Consider the following 16,050-nt stretch of genomic DNA (forward strand, 5'->3'; position numbering starts at 1 on the left):
TGCTTCTTGGCAAACATTTTGCCTCTTACTCTTACCTTGCCCAAGGCTTTTATCTCTTCCCTTGTTGTCCACAGTAGTTATCTCTTAATCTTCTGGGACTCCAAGCACCAGGATGGCATGTGACTGATCAAGCCTTTCACCTCTGCACTAGTTAGCAAAACTAGTTAGCTCAGGGTGGGCAAGATTACTTTTAGTGGCCATAGTTTAACTAAGTTAAGCTTTAATTTGGGAAGAAAGTTAAAGGTTACTTTCAGAGAACTGAGGTTACATTTTGTAACTTTTAAGGTTACAGTAGATTCAGGTTTAAAAATCATGAAACTGGCAGGTAACCACAAAAAAATAATCCCAGCGGTGCCTCCAATTTTTGTAGCACCCAACCCAAGTAGCTAGGTATTAACCCTAGGTTAATGTGGTGGTAGTACTATGGGCGGGGCCCTGGGAACAATAGTTAGAACAAATAAACTAATATTGGTAAAGAGGATAAACAATAGTAATCACCTCTTAACATTCAGGACTTATTTATGAGTTTCAATTATAGTGGTGCCTCCACTTAGCAGGAAAATATAAGCTACTCTGTTTTAAACCCACTAAGAATAATGAACTTTAGTTTTTAAACCTTATTTAAGTCTGTGTAACCTTTATAAAGAATTATAAATTGGTAATCAATATAATTTTGACACAACACAGGAAGTAAAAGTAAAAAAAATAGAATTTAGTGAATAATAATATATAGAAAAATGAATGAAAACAAAATTAAGGCTTTTAGTGTGTTTCAATACACTTAGAACAGTATTGGCTCTTCACATGCTCAAAATAGTATTTACAAATATCACATGTAAACAATATATTTCCCCTTTAAATCCAGTTCAGGTTATGACCTATTTGTTAATAACCAAATCTTTTGAGCTCAATTACACTGTTGCAGGCCTGATAAGTGGCTCGTGTTCGTTGTGACCAGAAAAACACAAAATGTCCGCTTCACTTGTGAAAACAAGCAGAAAATAAAATGCACGTGCTTTAGTTTACTCACGAACCCTTTAGTTATGTGCGAGGGCTAGTTGAGGCCTTGTCTGCAACCATGCGGATCCCACTCGTCATTGAGGTTGGAATTCAGATGGTTGGCTTACCCACCACGGCTGTTTAGAGTACACTTGGGTGAAACTGCGACTGGTTTAACCTCAGCAGAAGAATCTATAGAAGTCCTCTTGGTCCATCATCACAGGGTTAAACAGTCCAAAACAGGATCATAGACTCTGCATCCACAATTATTCTGACCATTTTCCCTGTCACAGCCTCCTTCAGACAAACGTAACAACTGAGTACCGCAGGCCAAGATGTTTCCACACTTGCCTTACTTAGATTCCCGCCCTCATATATCTCCTGCTCCACCAACAGACTGAAAAACTCTTTTGTTCCTCTGGCCATCAGGCTGTACAACAGCTCTCAGTGATGGCACTTCTGAATTTCACTGATCACTTTATACTTCACTTTCATGTCACTTCACTGGTCACTTTATATTTTTATATTTTTATATTTTATATTCTTAAACAGTTTTTTAAATTCTTAGATTGTTTTTAAAGTGTTTATTATTTTATTATGTCTGCTACTGGATGCTTGAATTTCCTTCGGGATCAATAAAGTATCTATCTATCTATCTATCTATCTATCTATCTATCTATCTATCTATCTATCTATCTATCTATCTATCTGTCATCTAAATGAACATTAGGTTTACATCAACCAATGTGATAAAAAAACATAAAAGATTGACAACAAAACAATTTAGGTGGTGGACAGAGCACGCTTTTACGATGTACATTTCACACAGACTTGCGGCAGATAGAATCAGTATTTTTACCAAAGACAAAATCTTTGGTTGGCTTACTGTTTTTAACCATTTATGCACACTTTTGAAATGATAAATGAACTAGTATTTAATTGTGATTTTAAGTATCTTTCAGTGCATTTTGATTCGTTCTTTAATATATTTAAAACATATTTATAATCACTTATCCAAATGATAATATTTATATTTAAGCCTGTATAGTCTGAAATGAGTATTTTAGACCAGGCTACACAAAAGTTAAAAGACTGTGTAACACGTGTTTAACAAAAAACTGTATTTGCAAATTAGCTAACCATTTAAACCACCAGTTACTTAGAAAATGGTACAAATGCAACATATCCGATGCTAAAATGACTGATGATATTTTTACAGCTTTCTGCTACAAAGCTGATCAGCATGACTTATGCAGGCATTGGTTAGCTGGATGGTAGGGAGTTGTTGTTTTACCACTTATATTAGGCACTATCTTTGTTTTTGCACCAAAAATAGCACATTTAAATGGATATTTCAAACATGCATACAGCCGCTAAAACAAGCCTAATAAACCGTTTCACATTGCCAGATTCTGTCACAGTCTATGCATTTTTAGGTTTTTCTGATTGTTTTCAGTTTGCCATTTCACTAACCTTTTTCCTCAGTTCCCTTCTGCCTGGTCATCAGCTCCACTTACTTCCCCTATGCGTTCCCTTATCGTCAGCTGCACTCATTCACTAATCACTCTCCCCACAGTATTTTAACTCCCGGTTTTCTTCACTTCTTGTCAAATCCTCATCATTATTTCATCCATGGTTTCCATCGTCAGTTCTTGTTCCTGCTCCTGCGTCTTGTTACATTCTGGTTGGTTATTTCTGAGGTGTTTGTTTTTTTTCAAGTTTAGTTTATGGTGTTCCAGCTTTGCTGAGATTTTTGTTTCTCTCCCAATAAACTGAGTTTAGTTTCCGTTACCTCCTGCCTGCTCCGTGTTTGCATTTGGGTCCATCTTCCTTGCCTCCACCACTAAACCGTGACACATTTAACCCCATCAATACTGCAGGGACCACAATGTACTCAAGATCAAGTCCAAAAACTAGCACTAAGTCCAGGAGACAACCCTGTAACTACAACAACATGAAGGAATGGTGTTAAACTGTGTTCTACAAGCAGGCCCGTTGCAACTGGGCTGTGGGCCATGCCCATACATGTGAACTTGCATGTATTCCATACCGTGGACATAACTATAAGTTCTGTATGTGTAATCTCAGTGCAATGCATCTTTAATAAGTAGAGTAAATCAGTGTGAATATCTCAGCTGTGATTCTGCTGTTTTAGTCTTTAAAATGACAAATGATCAGTTTTAAAACTATTTGCTTTACATGATCAAGTCGGGTCAGCTGTTACTTTATTTCTAAATGCTGAATGATGAGTACGAGCGGTAAGCGGAAAGGCGGGGCTGTTATACTGTTCTTTAATCAGAGATGGGTAAACCCCCGCAATGTGACCGTTAAGGAGAGGGTTTGTTGTCCAGACATTGAACTGCTGTCAGTTGGTTTCCATGCATTTTATGCGCCCAGAGAGTTCCCTTACACAGTCGTCATCGTTGTTTACATTCCACCGAGGGCGGCACCTGTAACGGCATGTGACGTCATCCATGACGCCGTTGCTAGGATACAGACCCAGCATCCTGAGGCATTCATTGCAATCACAGGAGATTTCAACCACGTCTCTCTATCCTCCTGCCTGACTGGCTTTGTACAGTATGTGGACTGTCCAACACGTGGAGAAAAGACATTAGATCTGTTCTATGCTAACGTGAAGGAGGCTTACAGGACAGTGTCTCTTCCACCACTGGGTAGATCTGATCACAGCATGGTCTATCTACAACCCACATACAGACCGTGTGTACAAAGACTTCCTGTTACTACCAGGATCTGGTAGTAACAGGAGTGGTCACCAGAGGCGAATGATGCATTGAGAGACTGCTTTGATGTCACAGACTGGGCTGTACTGCTGGAGGAAGATGAAATGGACATTGACATGGACAGGAGGGTCAGCACCATCAGTAGCCCCTTTCACACTGCGACCCGCTACCTTAGCGGGTCCAAATTGCACCTTCAACCCACGTCGAGCAATGTGAACGCTTGGCGTGTTGGTGACCCGTGTCGCCTGAAGCCGAGTTCAGGGGGCGTTGCCTAGTGGCAGAGCGTCACACGAAACACATAAAATGCTGGGCGTGTACAATGACGTAGGCACAAGCCATGCGTCGGAGGTAGGGTTCAATACACCTTGAGGACTCGTTTTTGCAATTGTATATGCAGTTCATGGAGATGTTATTTTACGGGGTGTGGATGGTTACAACGTGGGATGCCGCCGAAGAACATATGCGGACAATACAAGAGTCCCCGACATGTGGCGGTAAATAACGTCCTCTGCTCGGAGGCTGAGGAGCTCGCGGACCTTCTTGTCTCCCCAGTTGGCCATCTTCAAAAATGTCTCCAACTTGATGTAGGCTAAAACAGAGTAAAACTTGTCCTCACCTGTCGCTGTTGTTCTGAATCAGCTGTCCATTCTGTCTTTTAAACTCCTCACGTCACGCCACGCCAACGTCCGACCCGCGTCGATTGCGTTCACACCAAACTCGGCTCGGCAAAAAGACTAGGGTCCGACGCGGGTCGAAAGGCGAGTCGAGTTGACGCGGCAGCCCGGGTCGTCAGTGTGAACGCAACAGCGGACACGCTAAATTCGCGGATTACACGCGGGTTATTCCTCAGTGTGAAAGGGGCTACTGACTACATTAACTTCTGTAGGGACACTGTGATTCCAGTCAGGACTGTAAGGTGCTATCCAAATAACAAACCATGGATCACCAGTGACATCAAAGACCTCCTGAACCAGAAAAAGAGGGCGTTCCAGAATGGGGATAGAGAAAGGCGGAGGAGTGTACAACAGGAGCTTAAAAAGACATTACGTCGAGCTAAGGTGGAGTACAAGAAAAAGGTGGAGAGACAGCTGGAGAACAATAACACCAAGGAGGTGTGGAGGGGCATGAGGACCATCACTGGATACAGACTGAAGAACTCTCAGTCTGTAGAAGGTGATGTGGACAGAGCCAATACTTTCAACCATTATTACAACAGGTTTGACAGTGTGGCTTTTCCCTCCTCTGCTGCTGCTCCCTCCACCCCCACCACTACAGCTGCTTCCTCTATACTGCTTCCACTGCCCTGCTGTACTTCCACCTCAATGTCAACCTTCATCGCCAAGCCTCCTCCTCCGCCTGACTGCACCTCTCCCTATGCTGTCACCAACAAGCTTCTTCTGTCCAGCTGCACCTCCACCTCTGCAGCAACTTCCATCGCCTGGTCTCCTGAGCCAAGCCACACTTCCATCTGTGCGGCAGCTCCCACCACTAGCCTTCCTCGAGCTGCACAGGCTCTTCAATATGAGCCTTCAGGTGGAAAAAGTTCCGTTGCTGTGGAAAACTTCTTGTGTCATACTGGTGCCCAAATTATGGCAACTGGTAGAGCTTTCATCACACTATCACTGAGAGTGCACTGTTCTATGCTGCTGTCTGCTGGGGGAGTTGCACTACAGACACAAACTGTAGGCGCCACAAACGGGTGAAAAAGGCTGGATCTGTTGTAGGCAGAAGGCTGGACCCTCTCAGTGCTGTGGTGGAGCAACGGATGAGGAGGAAGTTAGATTCTGTTTTAGAACAGAATAATAAACATCCTCTCCACAGCATCCTGCAGGACAGAGGAGCAGCTGCAGTGAGAGGCTGCAGGACTGAGAGCTTCAGGAGGTCCTTTGTCCCCACAGCCAGAAGGCTTTTTAACAGTGTTTGCTTACATGTTTTTCTCTAATTTATTTATTTATTTACATTTTCAATGATCATTATTAGTATCATTGTTGTTGTTATTGTTCTAATATACAATTATTGTAAATATAAAAAAATAAAAATTGAGCTACTTGACTAATCCTAAATTTCCCGCACTGGGAATTGATACCTAAGTAATTAATTTCCTGTTAAAAGGTACTTTTCAAACGCAGTACATATTTATTTTGCCATTTACATGACTTATTCCCCACCTGTTACATCAGGGGTGGCCAACCCGCGGCTCTTTGTCTGGTTTCATGCGGCTCTTACGTTCATATCAAATTTTTTTTTTTTTTTTTTTTCCCGCTTAGTTTGAGTTCAATACGGCAGCGGTCTCCAACCTTTTTTGCTCCATGGACCGGTTTAATGTCAGACAATATTTTCACGGACCGGCCTTTCAGGTGTGGCGGATAAATACTACAAAATAAAATAATACAACTGTAGCATGTAGGACTGAGGGCAGAGTAATTCTGTCATTTGTTTTCCCTTTTTATTTATTTTTTTTGGTTATCTTCCAACCTATTCCGGTGTATGCGTTGTCCGTAACACGAACGTGATTGGTCCGCAATTAAGTGCTGGCAACTAGATGGGCACCTGGGGTCCTTGGGCAGGTAGCATTCCTCCTGTGTTAGCTGGGTGGCTGGCGGCGTTGGCGTGGCGTGTTTCACGATAAGGGAGAAGTAGCGGGAGCTTCTTTCCCTACGCTCGCGGCATTATCCGCTGCCTTGGTACCGAAAAATTGCTTGCGTTTGGCTGAGTGTGCGGCGTCAACGAAGGCACGTTTGCCTAGGCATCTGTATGGTGTGCGTCAAGTGTCGGCCTGAGTAGTGGGGTTTCCTATGGAGCCTTCCCAACACTTGTGTGTTCAATGAAATATAGCCACAGATTCCTATGCTGCGCAGTTCAGCTGCTGTTCTCTTAAGTTAGTTTTGTGGAGTGTATGAGGTGTGTGTGTGTATGCTGCTAGCTGCTGCATTTTGGGTTTCTAACCCTGTCAGTGTGTTGTCTCCGTTCCCCCCCTCTGTCCTAGTGGCCAGAGGGATGAGTGACTAAGTTGTATAGTGGTCCACAGGCTGAGGGGGGCTCATTTCTTTTCTTGTTTACTTTTTGTTTGTCTTATTTGTTAGTTCCCTCATCGAACTCCCCCTTAACACCCGGTCCTGGCCCAGCCAGCTTGGGTACTAGCGCTGGCTTACCTAGGGTATTCAGTCTCCTCGAGTTACCAGTCACCAGTGTGATCAGTGAGTTTGTAAAGTGTGTGTGATTTCAAACCTAAAGTGTGCAGTGTGCATTGCTCTTGACTGTGTTACCGTAAGGGTTGTTTCCCCTCTCGTGTGTAATAAGGGGTGCGTGCAGTGCTTGAATATTGAGGACTATTTGTGTTCTGCCTTAGGGGTTTGTTCCCGCCACGTGTGTTATGGAGACTGGGCCTTAGTCTGTCACCGTTCTGCTGAGTTGGCTGGTAGCCGGCCGGGTACTGTAAGGTTTCATCCCCCCATGTTTGTCTGTTTATTTTGTTCTCCTGTGCAACACTTCCTATGGGAAAAAGTCTTTTTAATGTGTAATTTAATAAAAATTTGTATTTTTATACTTTTCTAAACATCCTTGTCGTGTGGGTTTCTGACAGAGTTCCCCTTGCTCTAAGAGTGTTAATCAAGGGGTGGCGTAGTCTACTGCAGGGGGCGCTGCCGCTACATAGTCTACAGTAGGGGGCGCTACACAACTAACACTAGTGATGGGTCATGCGCACAAGCATCGGCTCTGAGAGCCAGCTCTTTGTAGTGAATCAGAAGAGCAGCCGACTCCAAGTTTTTTTCCATTCGCTGCTTAGGTTTCACTTTCAGTGCTCAGTCCCAGTTCTGGTTACGACAGAGCTTTGTTATGATTGGCCAGCATGGCGACCAGCATGCGGTATTCACGTGAGAATTAAGGAGTTTGGTTCTGGTTTTAGTTCTGTTCTGTGAATTTGTTCGAAATTTTTTGGTTCATTTGTCCAATAAAAAAGTTTAATTGAGGACATTATTAATGTTAGCTTGAGTTTGGTTCTGTACTGTGGATGTGTTTGAAGTTTATTGTTAATTTGTGCAATAAAAAAGTTTAATTGAAATAAACAAATGTAAAAGTGGTTTTGTCACAGCATAAATGCAAAGAATTAGGCAATTATAAGGTCTCTCATAAAAACACTGAAAGCAAACGGGTTTTCAACACATAAACCATGATTTTTTTTTTTTTTTGCAAAGTTAAGGTAAAATATAGGCTACAAAAGATCCTAAATAAAGAGCCGTTCGGGAGTTGAAAGAGCCGGCTCTTCTTTGGGAGCCGAGTCAAAAGAGCCGGCTCTCGGAAAAGAGCCGAACTTCCCATCACTAACTAACACAGACTCTGTGGTATTTAGTAAATATAATAATAAATTTGAATCCACTGTGTACTTGTGTGTAACTTTATTAGCAGCGTCCTCCTGATGTAACATCCTCTCTGCCTCCTAATGCTCTCTGGTCGCTATGGTAACGCTTAAACATGCCTTCAAAATGCAGCTTTCTTTTTCTTAGTGGTCACAGCCTCTTCTTCTGTCTCCTCACTGGGAAGAAGCTCTCCAAACACGTCTGTTTTTGACTCATTTTGCTCGGTTCGTGGGTTTAATATCAGCGTTGATGTGTCACATGACCGAGACGAGAGCGAGTCAAGAACAGACGGATGGAACGGAGAGAATTCGGTCATTTTTCAAAAATAATGTGGCTCTTTGTGGTAACACAGTAAAAAATGCGGCTCTTAGTCTCTGACCGGTTGGCCACCCCTGTGTTACATCTTCTGCCTGTGTCAGTGCGCCCCTTCTTCAAAAACACACGCACAGTGTTTAATATGATGGGATGAGAATGGCTGATCGAAAGTGTAGTCATTGTGGAGCTTTTTTACATGCGAAAATAAAAACGACTGTACTTGCAATGTAGGGTGAGGGTACATCTTGACTTGCTCATTCTACAGGTCAGTTGCCAGTGTTAGAGGCTTTACAGGGGCGGCTGTAGAAGAGCAGTCGCCCACCAATCGGAAGGTCGGTGGTTTGACTCCCCCTTTCCCCCGGGCCACATGTCGAAGCGTCCTTGGGCAAGACACTGAACCCCACGTTGCCTACCGATGCATCCATCGCTGTATGAGTGTGTGTGAATGGGTGAATGTGGCATTGTCACGGTTTGGCAATGGAGACGAAGGAGGAGGACCCAGATACAGACATGGGACAAGAGCCAGAAGGAAACTTAAGGGTTTATTATAGATATAAATGAAAATCACAGCCACTGCTGGAGAACCACAAAACTAAACTGTACAAAACCAAGAAGCTGAACCAGATAGACGGAGATAACCATGGTAAATAGACAGAGGATCTGACAATGACTGAAAGTAACTGAGAGACTATATACTGTGGGGAGAGTGTCAGTGAGTGAGTAAAGCTGAGGATAATTGATACAGGTGAAGGGAGTGAGGAAAGGTGAGGAAATGACAAGGCTAAACTAATAGGAAACTACACAGACAAATCAAGGTCCTCCCTGATGTGTAGGAATGGCAGTACCAGATGACATTCCTGATAGAAATGGAGTGGTTGAGAGGGAGCATAAACCTGTATGAATAAGTTTAAATAAAACTGGGTGCAAACCCCACAGTCATTCTGTAGGCAAGCATTAATGACTTCAATTTGATTCTGGCAGCCATAGGTAGCCAGCGGAGTGGTTCATTAGAAATGGAGTGACATGAGTCCTTTTAGGTTGATAAAACACCAGATACACGGCCATATTCTGGACCATTTTCACTGTGGAGGCAGAGGATCGTTGTAGTCGAAGTGTGAAAAAACGATAGCCAGTAAAAAGAACTGGCTGCCATTCTAATTCAGATAAGGCCTGACTGACATGATTGAAAGAGAGAGAGATAGTTGAAAAGGCTATTTTTATGTTTTAAAACTCTTAAAACTCTGAAATAATATATAGAGAAGTAATTTATACAACCCTTCACTGCTTTCTCTATAAGGTCACACCTGCTCTTGGCTGGCATGCATAGACTAGCTGTTTTGTGACTGAATCCTGACAGTCACAATACATTTTAAGAAATATTCATATCTGTCAATGGACACTTGTTAATAACTTATCAACTTGGGTTAACTTGGGATTTGGGAAACCTGAATATTTTTAAAAGTTATTTAATTGGGTAGACTGTTTTATGATTTCTTATCACTTATTTAGACATTCTGCACTGAACATTATTCTGTGACTTCTATGTTGGTGCTTTGCAAACACACGTCTACATATTATAGTGTTTTACTGCCACTTGAAGTCTCAGAAATATGTGGAACAATTTGAGCTGTGGGCTGTTCTTGGTTGTGATGGTGCTGTTGCTGTTGCTAATCCTTTGGCTTTCCTCCACTGTGGAAAACACAGAATTCAAAGTGAACAAAGATCTTCTTTGTGATAGAGTGGAACTGTGTGTTAAAATAATTAAGATAGTCCAGTGTAACTGTTGTCTCAGCTTTTCACCTGCCCTTCTTAGTTTTTTATCATTCTTGGCGCATTGTCCTCTGTTATGAAATCTTTGTTTGTAAGCCCCTCCCAGCTTGAACTAATTTTCAATTAATCTGTGTTCAACCCTTCACGCACAGTCATCTCCAATGACATTATGCCATAAGATTTGGAGGACTGCATGTCTATCCGTCTGTATTCGAAACCAAAATCCCAAATCTTTCACTCTGTGGCGACTGGGATCAACAGAGGTGGAAATCTACAAGCTAATACAAACACAGAAACAGGATTGGACTAAAAAGTTTAACACTTAAGGCCCTTAAGTGTTAAACTTTATGATGGAACAATACTCCATCATAACTCTCTGTATATAAAAAACACTAACTACTAATGTGTACACATTCTCCTGCAAATGCAAGAGTGTGACTGTATGCTTGGACTCAGTGTCACACCTCTTGAAACAAAATAATTAAATATGGACATAAAAGAACATCTCAAGTCTTGTAAAGAGGCCCTATCAGGAATAAATGTATCCTATTAACAAGTTCCAACAGTGTAATAAGACATATTAGTGCCGTCCAGGTTCGTAGTTGTAAAAAAATTACATAACTACTTACCTTTTTGGCTCCAGTCAAAGCAGCCTTTGTCAGTTTCCTGTAGCAGTATTTGGCATAACTGCTGATGGCAACCCCTTGAGCAACAAAAAATAAGACACCATAAGACATCCAATTTCGGCATTTTTTTTAACATACTATCTCACAAGGCAGCTAGATTCTAATGACAGAGTTTTGCGCACTTCTGATGATTAGTTTTCTTTGATTACTTTTCACACAATAATATCTGGAACTTTTGTTTTTTTACTTTTATCACAGCCCAGCATCACTGATAGTTATGGTTAGGTATGGTCACAACTGTGTTCTGTTACACCTGCAAACAGAAACAAGGTCCTGGAGCTCCTGTATATCATTGGGGTAAAGCAAGATATTCATGTCAACTTGACAGTTTATAACAAGGAATTAATTTCGTCATTATCTGCCTGCATTAGATAGTGTTACAATATTATTCATCAACCCTGAAAATAGTTGCTGTTTTGGAAGTTCAATTCAGTTCAATTCAGTTCAATTCAGTTATATTTATATAGCGCCAAATGAAAACAAATGTCATGTCAAGGCACTTAAATAATACAGTCCAATTCAAGCCAATTAGAGCTAAATTCATTGTAATCATAATCCAATGAAATCCAATTAATTCATATAGAGCCAATTCAAAAACCATTTCCTAGCTAGGGAAACCAACAGATTGTGTATCCATCCATCCATCCATCCATTTTATGCTGCTTATCCGGGTCCGGGTGACGGGGGCAACAGTCATCATCATCATAGTTTATTTATAGAGCACATTTAAAACAACCTCAGTCGACCAAAGTGCTGTACAGAAGCAAAAGCATTTCCCCTTTCCCCAGCCATCTCGTCCAGCTCTTTCGTGAAGACACCAAGTGTTTCCCGAGCCAATCAGCGGGGTCCTGGGTCTGCCCCGAGACCTCATCCCAGTTGGACGAGACTGAAACACCTCACCAGGGAGACGTCTGGAGGGCATCCTGACCAGATGCCCGAACAACCTCCATCGATCCTTTCGATGCAGAGGAGCAGTGACTGTATTCCAAGCCCCTCCTGGAATGACAGAGCTCCTTATCCCAATGAGTGAGCCTAGCAAACCTTCAGAGGAAACTCATTTAATGCTTTTCAACTGTAATAGTCAAAGAATTTCTTCATTTTCCCTGTTTCTAATGTTTATGTTGTTGTGTGTAGCACATTAAGGGTTAATTCTGCCCTCCACCTCTGTAAGCAGAGTCGGACGATTCTTATTCAAGAGCAAGTGTACGTTTTGTTTGACAGTCGTCTGTGTGTGTTTGGGAAGTGATGTGTAAGGTCGCCATTTTTTCTCTGAGCTGACAGTTACTCCCAACAAACTTTTTCTTTTTGATGCTGCATGAGAAGATAATGTGTGAAGAGTGTGAAAATTGGCTGTGCGAGGACAAAATAATGAGCTATTTCAGTTCGCTCAACGGTGAGTGTAAGAGACGAGTTTAATATGTAAAATTGATAAGAAACAGACGGTGGAAATCCATTAGCTGCTATGCTAACGTACTGCATGTTTCAATAGAAGTTATGCCAACGTGATGTGGCGCGGGAAAAAAATGGAAAAACATGTCAGTTACTTATAAAGAAGTAGAAAAAGAAAAAAATTATTTCACCAATGTTGTCAAAATAGTACAGTAACCATAACTGTTATGTTAATATTGGCAATTTTGTGTGAAACTTCAGTTTTACATTGCAAAAGTTTGTGAGTGTATGTCGTGTTTTGGGAGACAATTGCTATTAATTGTACAAGTTAAATCCTTTATCCAAGGTTGATAGTAGTATTCAGAATAATGTTGCATTATATAAATGGAAATTGTTACTTAAAAACTGAATTCGAGATAAAAATTAGATTGTTGTATAACAATTCAATATCTCGGAGTTCTTCAGATTATTGATAATAGTAGATGGATGCAGCCTATAGGGGTGAATGTTTTCATAAAATGTTGTGGATCTGGCTGTGTAACAGGTCAGTTTTTTTTTTTTGGTACGGGTGGTCTGATGTTGAGGTTGAAGCCAGAGAGGCAGAATTTCACCAGCCCACTGCGATCAACAGTAGTCAGCACAGATCTACAGTCCATGTTCAAAACGAGGTTTCTGTGAAGAATGTCTGCTATGATGAAGTTCCAGTTAACTGGATGGCGAGCCAGACCCATCCATTGGAAAAGACAGACTTCTTTCCTTCTCCTCAGTCTGTGGGGTGGTAGGACTAGAATGTTCTAGAATGCGCTGCTGAGGGTGGCAGCACGTTGGAGTAGCTCTGTACCTCACATTGAGATTTATTCTTTTTTCTAAATTTCATTCCTGTTTTTTCTTGGAAGAAATTGCATTTTTTGGACAACTGTTCCTTCCTGCCTTGGATGCTGTGCAGCTGGATTGATTTTTCCCAATACTTTTGTATATTTTGCTCTTTTGTTATGATGCATAACCATAGCAACAAGGTGGTTTACAACAGGGAGCAGCTGATTAACATTGGAAAAGCAGAAATAATTCGACAACTGAAGCCAGAAATCCCACTGGAATTGAAAAGGAGGCGTCGTGGATGCAGAGCAGGAGCAAAGAGGAGAGAAAGAAAGAAGAAGTTCAAACCATCTCTGCCATCCGTCATCATGGGCAATGTAAGATTGTTAGCTAACAAGTTGGATGAACTTCTAGCCTTGACAAGGACTCAGGAAGAATATCGGGAATGTAGCATTATGTGTTTTACTGAGACATGGCTGCAGGATCATATCCCCGACTCCAGCGTCTCTCTGCCGGGCTTCCTGACTGTACGAGCAGATCGAGATTTAAAGAGTAGCAGGAAAAGGAAAGGGGGTGGATTGGCAGTGCTTGTCACAAAAAGGACTGTTAGAAAGTGGTCAGAGGAAGCTGAAGAAGCCTTACAGGGTTGTTTTGATGCAACCGATTGGATTTCTCTTTGTAAGCCACATGGAGAGGACATTAATGCCATGACTGAGTGTGTGACTGACTATATAAACTTCTGTGTGGACAACACCATCCCCACCAGAACAGTGAGATGCTTCCCTAATAACAAACCCTGGATCACCAGTGAGCTAAAGGAACTATTGAACAAGAAAAAAAGAGCCTTTAGGGAGCGAGACAGGGAGTTACTGAGGCGTATACAGAAGCAGCTCAAAGTCAAGATCAGAGAGAGCAAGGAGGTGTATAGAAAGAAGCTTGAGAGTAAACTGCAGAGGAACAATATCAGAGATGTGTGGTCAGGAATGAAGAAGATCACAGGCCTCAAGCAGAGGGAGGATCGGATGGATGGAAGTCTGGACAGAGCAAATGAGCTGAACACATTCTTCAACAGGTTCAGTTCAGGAACAAGCTCACCATCCTCCCCTCCTGTTCCCAGCCAAAGAGACATCCCACCCTCCTCTGACCCACAGCTTTCCTGTAACATCTCCACCTCCACCTCAGTCATGGATTCTTCTGCTTCCACTAGTTTGTCTTCAACCCAATCAGGAGATGCTGCTGTCCCCTTTGCCTCCCCCTCCCACTTTTCTGTTTCTAGAAGTCAGGTGAAGAGGCAGTTGGAGAGACTGAACCGGAACAAGGCTGCAGGTCCAGATGGTGTCAGCCCCCGAGTCCTGAAGGCCTGTGCAGAGCAGCTCTGTGGGATTCTGCAACACCTTTTCAACCTTAGCTTGACCCAAGAGAAGGTACCACTGTTGTGGAAGACATCCTGTCTGGTTCCGGTACCAAAGAAAACTCACCCTTCAGTCATCAATGACTACAGACCTGTTGCCCTAACATCCCACATCATGAAGGTCCTGGAGAGACTCCTGTTGACCCATCTGTGTAAGCAAACCAGCACATATCAGGACCCCCTGCAGTTTGCTTATCGCCATGGAGTTGGAGTTGAAGACGCTATTACACACCTGCTTCAACAAACCCACTGTCATCTGGACAAAGCAGGCAGCACTGTGAGGATCATGTTCTTTGATTTCTCCAGTGCATTTAACACAATTCAGCCTGATCTGCTTCGTCTGAAACTCCAGAAGACTCAGGTGGAGGCCTCAACAATCACCTGGATTAATGACTACCTGACAAACAGACCACAGTTTGTCAGACTGAAGAATTGTGTGTCTAACCAGGTGATCAGCAGCACAGGAGCACCACAGGGGACTGTACTCTCACCATTCCTTTTCACTCTGTACACTTCAGACTTCCAGTACAAGTCAGACTCCTGTCATCTACAGAAATATTCAGATGACTCTGCAGTTGTCGGGTGTATCAGAGATAGACAAGAAGCTGAGTACAGAGAGCTGGTGGACCGCTTTGTGGCATGGTGTGGGAACAATCATCTCATCTTGAATGTTAACAAAACAAAGGAGATGATTGTAGATTTCAGGAGAAACAGGGTCAGATCAAACCCTGTTTCCATCATGGGAGAAGAAGTGGAGGTGGTTGAGGAATATAAATACCTTGGTGTTCATGTGGACAACAGACTGGACTGGAGACACAACAGTGAAGCCATCTACAAGAAAGGACAGAGCAGACTGTACTTCTTGAGGAAGCTAAGGTCCTTCAAGGTTTGCAGCAAGATGTTGCAGATCTTCTACAAGTCTGTTGTTGAGAGCGTCATTTCTTCTGGCGTCATCTGTTGGGGCAGCAGCATCAGAACCAGGGACCTAAAAAGACTCAACAACCTGATAAGGAAGGCTGGTTCTGTTCTGGGGACGACTGTGGAACCTCTGGAGACAATAATGCAAAGAAGGATTTTGCATAAAATCAAGAGAATTATGGACAACCCTGAACATCCTCTCCATGAGACAGTTATCGGAAAACAGAGTCTCTTCAGTCAAAGGCTTCTTCAGTTTGGATGCAAAACGGACCGCTACAGGAAATCATTCCTGCCCACAGCCATCAGCATCTATAATAACTCCTTGATTTAATTGAGTTACATCAACATTTAATTTCCCTCTGCGATAAATAAAGTATTTTTGAATTTGAATTTGAATTTGAATTGACACTACTGACACTCAAAACAACTTATGGGCCACAACTTAAAAAAAAAAAGAACTGAGAAAGTTTCTTTTGTGCACACTTTATTATTTTCTATTGTATTTTTATTGTAGCATATTGATAATTGTGTTAAATGCTAATAGCCTGGGGCGGTCTGTGGCGTAGTGGGTACAGTGTGCGCCCCATGCACAGAGGCCTCGAGCAGCTGGCCCCAGTTCGAGTCCCGCATCAGACGGCCCTTTG

The 16,050-nt window shown here is 42.4% G+C and overlaps 1 protein-coding gene across 1 annotated transcript in view; it reads right to left on the bottom strand.

Annotated features, from left to right (window-relative positions):
• arhgap39 (Rho GTPase activating protein 39) overlaps nucleotides 1-16,050 on the bottom strand; it is a 169,048-nt gene that overhangs the window by 46,781 nt on the left and 106,217 nt on the right. Inside the window, exon 7 of the mRNA XM_075484569.1 lies at nucleotides 10,816-10,889. Within this exon, the coding sequence (XP_075340684.1) occupies nucleotides 10,816-10,889 (74 nt within the window). The remainder of the gene's footprint in view (nucleotides 1-10,815; nucleotides 10,890-16,050) is intronic.

The sequence above is a fragment of the Odontesthes bonariensis genome, chromosome 15, assembly GCF_027942865.1.
Source record: "Odontesthes bonariensis isolate fOdoBon6 chromosome 15, fOdoBon6.hap1, whole genome shotgun sequence".
In the NCBI taxonomy this organism is placed as follows: domain Eukaryota; kingdom Metazoa; phylum Chordata; class Actinopteri; order Atheriniformes; family Atherinopsidae; genus Odontesthes; species Odontesthes bonariensis.